Source organism: Atta colombica, unplaced genomic scaffold, assembly GCF_001594045.1.
Source record: "Atta colombica isolate Treedump-2 unplaced genomic scaffold, Acol1.0 scaffold78, whole genome shotgun sequence".
Taxonomy (NCBI): domain Eukaryota; kingdom Metazoa; phylum Arthropoda; class Insecta; order Hymenoptera; family Formicidae; genus Atta; species Atta colombica.
The window spans coordinates 813,404-823,918 of record NW_017259570.1 but is presented as its reverse complement, the minus strand read 5'-3'; the positions used below and the strand labels follow the sequence as shown (position 1 = coordinate 823,918).

General features: G+C 31.2%; 2 protein-coding genes across 3 annotated transcripts in view; one reads left to right on the top strand and one right to left on the bottom strand.

The window, feature by feature from the left end:
* Window positions 1-5,683: 5,683 nt before the first annotated feature.
* Window positions 5,684-7,503, bottom strand: LOC108692643. 2 transcript variants are annotated; one of them, XM_018200990.1, is made up of 2 exons: window positions 7,400-7,503; window positions 5,684-6,467 (listed from the first exon to the last, which is right to left on the bottom strand). In XM_018200990.1, exon 2 carries the CDS (start codon window positions 6,462-6,464, stop codon window positions 5,703-5,705), a length of 762 nt encoding a protein of 253 aa, XP_018056479.1. In that variant the 5' UTR covers window positions 6,465-6,467; window positions 7,400-7,503; the 3' UTR covers window positions 5,684-5,702. The 2 variants fall into 2 exon arrangements, with proteins under 2 accessions (XP_018056479.1, XP_018056480.1); XM_018200991.1 differs by lacking the exon at window positions 7,400-7,503 and adding an exon at window positions 7,047-7,358.
* Window positions 7,504-7,665: 162 nt separating this feature from the next.
* Window positions 7,666-10,515, top strand: part of LOC108692684 (septin-7) — a 44,926-nt gene continuing 42,076 nt past the window's right edge. Inside the window, exons 1-2 of the mRNA XM_018201065.1 lie at window positions 7,666-7,890; window positions 8,222-8,223. Of these exons, the coding sequence (XP_018056554.1) occupies window positions 7,878-7,890; window positions 8,222-8,223 (15 nt within the window). The 5' untranslated portion in view covers window positions 7,666-7,877. The remainder of the gene's footprint in view (window positions 7,891-8,221; window positions 8,224-10,515) is intronic.

The following is a 10,515-nucleotide window of genomic DNA, read 5'->3' as shown; positions in this document are numbered from 1 at the left end:
TGGCTGAACTTTTGCACCAGTTCATCTTTCTTTCTCTTCTTTCCTCCTGGAGAGAAAAGGAAGAAATATTAATTGGTGCAAAAGTTTAGCCAAAAAGAACAGGCCTGAGATCTGTTGGCTGAACTAGTGTACACTTTTGGAACTAAAAGTGAGATAGATATTTGTAATAGACGTTTGATATTCGAAAGCAAGAAAGAGAGTTCTAGAAGAATCTAGTGCAGAAACAGAAAACAGACCACTATATTAAATCTAAGGCTCTAAGGGTCTCGGAATTTTTTTCGTGCACGCACGTGTGATGTATGTATAGGTTTAGTATTTCGTTGCTACCTTCAAGTTAAATAAGTACAATAACGGTCGCGGGAACATTGAGACGAATTAGAGACGAGCGCTTTTCAAACATCGGACACGTCGTGGATGCATCGATTTCGACAGGTAAGAATGCTAGTCGGAAGTATACAGACATGTTTCGACGAATACCTCATCGAAGATTCGTGCGATCAAAATTTTCACTAATTGTAAAAATTTTCGCCCAACTATACGTCTTGTCGCACATCGCGTCGCCTCGCAGTCGCACAAAATAAACAAAGATAATCATCGTTTACGTACTACAGCCATCCCAGAAATTGACGCACAAACCTACGAATCATTTTAAAGAAAGAAGGTTTGATCTTCAGAGACAATCGACAGCGACATTCGCCGATCCTCCACCCGTCTTCGCAATTGCGGGATCGCGGATCGAGAAATCGGATTCGCGCCGAATTCACGTCGATCCTGGGCACGTATTAAAACCGTGTCACACTATATTGTAGACTGAAGATTACTAATCATCTAGAGAGTTTTTCGTCCTCTTCTCGCGATAATATTTATGTTTTGGAACATATGAATATTGAGTATCTAAAGGTTGTGCTTGCGCTCTCAAGCAGCAATCATGATTGTACATATAATGTAAACATGTCACTGCAAAGAGATATCGATTTACCGTCGTAAATTTTTTCATATTATTTTAAAGTTGAAACTGATGAGAGCCTCGTCCTATATTGAAGATTCTAGACTTTTTTTTAAATTGTTTAAAGGCATCGTATAATATTGTACAAAATAATTGTACAATAATATTAAGTTTAGGAATCGCTTAAAAATTCTTGCGAATAAGAGATTAGAATTCAATCAGTCAAACGATATTTTTAATTTCAATACATTTCGTTTTAATTGGCTGAATTTTAATCTTCAATTTGCAATTCTCAATCTCCAATGCGTAGTGTGATACAGGTTTTATGAAATTGGGAATGAATTTTGATCGGAATTTTTCAATTATTCTCTAGATTTCTTGTGCCCTAATAATAATTTATTAATAATACATTGATTAAACGTTGGAGCCAATATTGGGCCAATAAATTGTATTATTAAAGTATTTTCTAAGAAAAAAAACGGTACAATTCCGATCCGAAAATCCATTCTGAATAGTTCCATGATACATGCCCTGTTTCCCGTTTTTTTGCAATTCCAAAATTTAAAAAAAGGAGAAAAAAAATGAAAAAAAAAAGCATTTGTTCATGTGTGATTATTATTCTAACTAATGACGTAAGATTATACAAAGTTAAGTGTCCTTAACGTTAAGCACACCCCGACACGCAAACACTTGGAGAAAGTAATGTAAGGCGTTGTCAGGAGATATCGAGGCCTCCCTTTTTCTCCTTTCCATCTTCTCTCCTAATCCCGTTCTTTCGCGTACTTGAAATAGACATACAAAATGGAGAAGAGATGTTGAAATGTGATTATTCTACGTGTACAATCGCGGACAATCACAGACAATCATTTACACGTATCAAGAATTATCAAGGTAGATATATGCATGACACGCATTTCGTTTTATTAGATAGAATCGCGTTTGGACGAGGAACTCTTTTATTCGCGTCTCAACGGAACGCGACGATCGGAGAAATGATCGATCGTGAATGACGACCATATTTTTTTTATTATTATAATACTTTGTATTTATTTTATATTATATTTATTCATAATGACTCAAATATATTATATATTTATGGTATATTTATATCAAATACTATATATACTATATATTCTATAGTTGCAAAGTTACTTTTTCCAACAACGCAGCCAATTTACGTATCATAATTTAAATTAAAAATTTATATCGCATAATTTAAATCGAATTCGTACATTTAGAAAATTTATTTGAAGAAAATAGAAAATCAATATAGAGTATTCCTCTTTTTTTTCTACTTTTTTATTATTATAATATTTTACACTATATTATTTATTATTATTTATGTTTAAATATATTTTTACATATTTGTATCAAACTATTAATGTACAAGAACTTTATAATTGTTGCTACTTTTTCTACTTGAAGCAGTCATTACTTTTACGTCGCATAATTTATAAAATTTATTTGAAGAAAAGAATCGATGTAGGAACATTCCTTTTCTAATCTGCGCGATTAGGATAGCTTGTAGATCATATTTTTGTTTCTAAATTTTAATAAATCATTTCGATATTAATTCTATTCTGCTTTTTATTTCTCGATTCGACTGTTCCACTCGTCTTGCTCCACATTGCCGGGAATGCCTGGAGTCGGTCAACATCACGCTAGCGATATACAATCAAATTAGTAAATACTCCGATGTTGATCGGCACTCGTAGCTCGTCCAAACGCACACGTTTCGAGAGGAGCAGCCGCGTACCTATCGATTCTATCGATCACGAGCATCACTATACGCATAAACTGCTCCCATGCAAAGGCGCGTTTATTTATCGAATCGTTTGTATAAACGGCCAAGTCAGTCCAGATGAATATTTAGAAGCAATTCGTAATTCAAAGTGCTATTTTAGGGAAATGAAAATCAATCCTCGCATTTCGCAAGGCCTAAAATGTATGACCTAAACACGGAATAAACGCGCCGTTATAGTACATTTACGGATGCTCCATTCGTTTTTGCACTTCTTCTTCGGATGTCTCTCTCACAAATTTCGTACAGAAGATATGATTCTCATTTATAGATTTCAGAGAATGACCTCGCTTTTGCCGCGGTAGATAGCCTGCTCGTCTATCAGAGTTGATTAAAGGTTTGTTCTTTTCAGCTGAACTTGTACCATTCATTTTTCCTCTTTTTTCTTTCTACCGGGAAAAACGAGGAAGATGACTAATGCAAAAAGTTCGGCTAAAAAGAACAGGCATAATATGTTCTCTTGATTAATCTTTTTGTACTTGTTAACCAAAAAGTCTCTCGTCTGTCTATTATGTATTTAATTATTAGTTACTTAATTATAAGACGCTACGCGAGCCGGTGATTATGTAACTTCAGCATGTTGATTCACTGTTGGAAAATTTGTGATAAATTTAATATTTCACGTGTGATAAATTTAATACTTCACGTCTCAAATAGTCCACTCAAATTTTTATGTTAACTTAACATAAGATGAATATGTTAAAAGGTATATCATTTTAAAAAATAAGCACAAAAAAAAGGAATACTGACTCAATTTGTAAACAATTTGTAAACAAATCATAGAAACTATTTTTCAGTAAAATAATATTTAGGATATGTTAAAAAATAACAAATCTTAACATATTTTGTTTGTTAAAAATTAACATATCCTTACATATTTTATTTATTCTTAGAATTTATGTTTTAAAATACATTATTTTTATGTTATTTATTAAAATGTTATTTTAATATTAAAAATGTTGGATATCGATTTAATAAAAGTGTTTAAAAGTGTTTAAAAGTGTTAAAAAGTGTTTAAATAACATAATCATGTGTCTACAGATTATATTAAATAAATACCCGAATATGTTAAAAATTTAACACAAAATTTTAAGAACTTGAGTGGACCATTTCTAAAACAAAATATTTACTATATTGAATCGATGATGAAAAAAATATATTTCAGATTTTGAAATTTCCAATTTTAACCGAAACCTTAAATTAACTGGCAAATTATTATAAAATGACGATTTTCAAATATTTGAAAATATAAGAAATTTCCTTCCTCGACTGTCGCCTCTCAAAAATAATATATTTTATCTATTATTAGCATGTCTCTTAAATTTTAAACTATCAAATTCAACGGAAAAAAATCAATGATGCGAAGAAAATTTTAAATTGAGACATTCCAGAACTGTAGATAATAATTATGCGATTAAAGGAAAAGTATTTCTTAATCGAAAGTCGAATACGAACTCTTTAGATCGGTCGTAGAATCGAGCACGTTCTATATTGCAATTTCGTAATTAGTGAGCATAGAGGAAAAAAAAAAGAGTAAAACACCGTACCTTATATTAATTATTGCACGTAATATATCGTGCATATAAACATCCAGCACCTCTAAAATAAATCGATAAGATGTATAGAGATTAAATGTTAAATGAAAATATTTTTCAACGTAATTCGTCAAACATGGATGTATGTTACGCTCGGGAACACTTTGCATAGATGAACCGATCCTAAAGAGGCTACCTTTTGTTGTATACTACTTATTTGTACTAATTCGATCGAATTTATTCCTGTTTCCCACTCTCACTTCTCTCCCCGAAATCGGTTACGCACAGATCAATATTTATCGCGTTTCCTAAACGGCAAATCTTTATTAATTACAGTATAGAGATTCTCTCGCGTAATAAAAGTATTCGTCACCGGCGAGTAAAGTGCTCAACCGAATAATCCCCATCAAGATTATGTGTTCAGAAAGAATACGTTCTACGATACTCTTTGCGACACCGTTAGTGATAAGATAGAATTCAGAGGTCTATATTCAGAGAATAATACAATCCTTCTACTAATTATACATACATATAATTATAAATGTATATTTCATGTATTCGTTTTTAAAAATACAGTAAAACTACCGTTGTATCGACATAGTGTTGAAACTTTGCACCCAACATGTCCGTTTGAATCTTTTCCATCTGTATATAATTCCCGAACTCATTAATTACAGTTTTACTATAATTTACGAGTATAAGAGTATAGTTAAAATATTGAATATTTTATTGTGTCATCTAAAAAATATAAAAATTAAATATGCATGTAAGAAAAATATATATTGCAGTATATAACCCTTAGTACATACCTTAACTACACATGATAGGTCTTTCGTATCCTGGATTAATTTTCATCACTTTTACATACAAATATATAAAAATTATTAAGCAATTTTTATGTATATTTTGACATCTTTAGAAAGTAATATATTTATGATAAATTATATATAAATTATTATATACAATACAATAAATTATTATATACATTGTTGTATATAATGTTGTATTATATAAATCAAAGAAAAGAAATGGACAGGATACGAATAACCCAAATGTGTATTAAGGGATAATATATATTAGGTGTAGTAAAAAGAAATCCATTATTTTTCCATTCAATTTCATGCAAAAATAATGGATTTTTTTTTACTACACCTAATATTTAGTATTAGAATTTTTCTTATTAAAAAATAATACATGAATTATGTTAGTTAATTATTTCTCTGTATCAGGGATAATTATATTGAATATAAAAATATATACACTTACAATATTATTCTCTTCATTATTATGAAATTAATTCTTTTTTGCCAATATAAATGCGATAAATTCTTATTTGCTAAGATTTGCTTTTCATGACATTCCAAAGCAGAATTTCACATCCTGATTTTCTATTCTTGATTTTAAAACTTGCAATAAATTACTAATCTTCTACGAGTTTTAAGTGACTAAAAGCTTTCCTTTGTGCAATATTGTGATATATTCTTACATATATTCTTGGGGCATATCTTGCTTTTCGTATTCTAGTTTTAATAGTTGTTATTTCAGCAGGCGTGAGAAAAGATAGCAGCTTTTGTATCGAAGGTGTTTTTTCATATTGCTTGGCTTGTTGTTTACATTGAAGTAGATGCAATTGTTTTGCAGTTAATTTTCGTTTCTTTCTCGACGTTCTTTCTCTATGATTTAACTTAAATGTTTCTGCCGTTGAATTAATTTGCTCAATATTCTTATCTAATAAAATTTGTGGCTGGTCGAATGAGCAGGATTTAATTTCTTCCGGAATATCTTCGAATAATGTAATTTGAGTTGTTTCTAATTCTTCTATTATTCTTGGAATTTCTGTCACCTCTTCTTTTGCAATAAACGTTTCTCTTCTCGCAGCCGATGTTTGCGGTTCTATTTTAATCATAATAGGTACACTAGAATCTGGTCTGTTTGGCAAGTTTAAGGAAGGTGCAACGCCACGTTTCAACTTTCTTACTCGAAAAGTTACTAGATAGTCATTGTCAGCAAAATGCCGATAGCACACAGCACACTTGCTTATTTGCTCATCAGTCATATGTTGGATTTTCTCGGAGTAAATCAAGCTTTTCCATTTCTGGAAGAGAGCTGGATTCTTGGGGATCTGATGAGATGGAGCATCTCCTCCCGAGGGACATCCCAAGATGCAACATGCTCTACCCATTCCCTGTAATGAGATTATGTATCCATGTCAATCAAGCATAACTAATTAATGATCAAGCATAACTTATCAACATCTCTTTAATCTTTTTAATTAGGCAAAAGTGATTTAAAGATATGCAAGTTGATGAGTGAGATATTTAAAACACTCCCAAGAAACTTCAATTTTATAGTTATTTATTATTAGTTATTTATTATTTTATAGTTATTTATTATTAGTTATTTATTATTAGCATATCATGTGTTATAGTTTAATTATAAGATAGAGGAAGATAAAAGGAATAAACTTTAAAACTTCTGGGAGTATATTTTTTGTTTTTTTTTTCCAGAATAAGGTTTTAAAAAAAAACTTGGAATATTGTGATCACTTTACCTATCCACTAAGACTCGGTTTTTCATTTTTTGGTTATAATTTAAAAACTGCGAGTACATAAACTATGTTTTATATGTCATCTTTGTAAACAATTTAAGAATCATTGAAGCCTATATTCTTTGTTGGATTAGATTGAAGTTTTTCTTGTTCTTATATTTTTATTTATTAGTATTAATTTTTGTCAAGTGTATTACTATTTTAAAACTTAATTACTTCTTTCTGAATGGTATTATTCAGTTTGTATTAAATTTACATGCAAAAGATTCATTGTAAACTTAATGTAAATATTCTATGTAAACATAATAAATATAACACAACTCTGGATTAAACTTAACCTAATAACATATAAATTGTATTTTTCTAGTAACTAGTACTCAATCATTAAACGAATGATTTTGTAATGAGTGAACTTTAAAGTTACCATACAAACTACATAAAAGCAGTTTAGTGATTAATTATTACTAAAAAAACAACTTTTTAATTACTATCAAATTAAATGAGATTAAGTTTAAACCAAAAATTAAGAAAAAAATAAAAAAATCAGGCTTTAAAGATTAAATATTCACTTAAGATAATCGCGTTTCCAAGTGGTAACGATCTCAAAGAACTGTCGACCATCGTCAACGCCGTTCACCCCAGGAAGCGTCACATGATCGGCACCGTCGGCACTCGGTTACTTCCGAGAGGCAGCGACAGGTGGCATTAGGTGAGGATTGAGAACGGGCGCGAGAGTCGGCCATCTTTCCTCGCGGCCAACCGGTGTCGTCGCGTCGAGTTATCGTTGGTGCGCACGCGTCGGCAGCACTCGAATCGTGCGAGAGAGGCTGGCTACGCGAAATATTTGAAAAGTGCGGTCGTATCGCGTTACGGATTGTCGACGTTCTCGCGTCCACTCCGATCATCTCAGTGGCCGCGTCTCGTCGCGTCTCGTCGCCTCTTGCGAGTGTGGCATGCGAGGAAGCGCGCTGGTGGCCGTTTACCCGCGTCACCCACGCACGGAGGATTATGCTCGATGAGCCGCTGTGACGCCCCGGCGGAACGACGATGCAGCGAAGTGGTAAGTGAGACGTGATAGAAACGATGAGACGCCGCACACCGCAGTCTTTTTCTCTCTCTCTCTCTCTCTCTCTCTCTCTCTCTCTTTATTTTTTGCCTTCCCACAGGTGAGAGAAAGACGACGGAAGACACAGTACACACGACGCCGACCATTTTGGCAGCCGCCAAATTTTGTCGTCAATACGGCGCGACCGGTCGATACGTCGCGAACCGACCTAACCTACCAATTTAATCATTTAATAGTCACTCCTTCTCCTCTCCTTCCCTCGACAGCTTGGATTAATTAGATCTCGTCAACGCTGTTTTTCTTCTTTCGCCTCCTTTACGCGTAGCGGTGATAATTACAGGACGAATTAAGGAGAAAGATTGAGTAATTTGGAGCACTAATCTTGTGCCGTCCATTTGTCTGTCTCTTGTGTTTTGTTGCTAAAAGAGGAAGATAGAAGGTAAGAATGAAAGAGAGAGAGAAAGAGAAAATCGAGTTTTTTTATTAATCAGTAATTTATTAATATACTGACTTAATTTAATGACATTGCATGTAAAAAAATTTAGTGCATTTTTGGAGCTTATATTTGTCTTGCGATATGATTGATTTTAACAGGTGTCTTATTTTCAAAGGCCATCTTTGTTCACCCGCATGTTGACACGTTGTCAATTATTATTCTCGATGTTATTATTATCTTGCTTACTACAAAAGATATTATCCGTTATTTTTTATTATAAACATCAATGATTTAGCATGAAAATGTTATATCGCATTGATGGACTGGATTAGTATAACTTATTATTATTAACTTATTATTATTAGTATAACTTTCTCATTATGAGAAAGTGATGAAAGAAAAAAATAAACCTGTTAGGTTTATTTAATTTTTGCAAAATTGTCAATTATCTAATTGTAATGTGAAACAGAAACAATTTTTGACGATTTTAAGAATGAAATATTTTGAAAAAATTAGGAAAATTATGAAATATGAATCGCAATCGGAGTCCCGATATTTAATTACTTTTACTTTATTTATTTTTATTTAGTCATTTTCATTTTATTTATTAAATTCTTTTATTATTATTTAAATTCTTATTTGCCGAAGAATGTCGCTTTATTTTGAATACTTATTTTCACTAATGTAGATTAACTTTAATTTCAATTCAATGTTCTTAATTTTTTTTTATAATAAAAATTGGAAAAAATGAAAAATACATTAAATCGAGAAAGTTGAAGTCAATCTACATTGGTAAAAACAGGCATAAAAATTTAAACATTCCACATAATATATATATTTTAAAGATCCGAAGATTTAGAATGAATTATGATGGAGAATAAACATTGCAATAGAGAATAATAAATATTTCTTAAATCCGTATCTTAAATCTCAGCATCAACGATCTTTCCATATCGATGTTTTTTCTCTGAAAAGAACTAGATTATTTTAGATATCTAATGATTTCCATCGATATAGACTAACTTTAATCTCAATTTAATCTACATTTTATCTTTTTCTCGGAATTAGAAAAAGATAAACCAGTTGAATTGAGATTAAAGTTCATCTAATATTAGTGGAAACAGGTCTCGATCATTATTCTGAAATCGGATTTTGTTGTTCGTTTTATAGTCTGACCTCGCTTGTTCGTGTTCTAAATAGTTATTCATGCAATACACAATACGTCACTCGATTAGTTTCCCATTAAGATAAGATTGCCTGTTGTGTTGGTCCTGCATAGATAAAGCGCTGCTATTTTCACGGACGTCTGTTCTTGCAATCGGTCGCGATAGGAAGAGGTCTGATACAAAAGTTACATAGCTAGAATATATTCAGGGCACGTATTATAGAACTGTTCGGAATAGATTTCGATTGGAATTATTCCTTAGGAATTACAATTGAAGTGGAATGAATTCCGATCGAAATTTTTCTTAGAGAACACAATGGAATTCCAAAGAATAATTGAACAATTGATCTCCAATCAGAATTTGTTCCGAACAATTTTGTAATGTGTGGATTTAACATCAAGGGTCTTAAATCCACATCACATTTTGGTGTTATATTTGATAATAATTTTATTTGGACTAAAATAGCAGAACGCTTCAATCGTTCTTAAAATGTTAAAACTTTTTCTAACATTGTCATCAACAGTTAAGAGTTTTAATAATTATTTTCATGGTCCAGCAAAATTATTTTTAAATCTAGTTAAATTTTTTAATAGCAAAATCGTTTTTTTTTTTTGTAGTTTGTGAAATATGGCGTTAATTAATGTTTCATCAAGAAATTAAAGAAATCTTGTCTTGATTTTGTCTTGAAACAAGATAAGATCAAAACAAGAAATTGGAAATTGATTTCAAGACAAGACAAGAAATTGTTATCAAGACCAAGATTTCTTGACAATAAGTCAAAAAATTTCTTGAAATTTCCGTGACAGTTTTTATTCAATACTTTATTATAATATTTTATTATTTTATTTCTGATTTGAAAAGTTTTAAATAAGTTAAGTTTGAACATTTTCAATTGTATTTATTAGTATTTATAACAGGTTATATAATATATTGTAGAAATTTATATTCATACATTTTCACTAAATAGCAAAATAGCATATGAACAGAGTGTAAATCGATTATTGAAAAAGTGAAGTC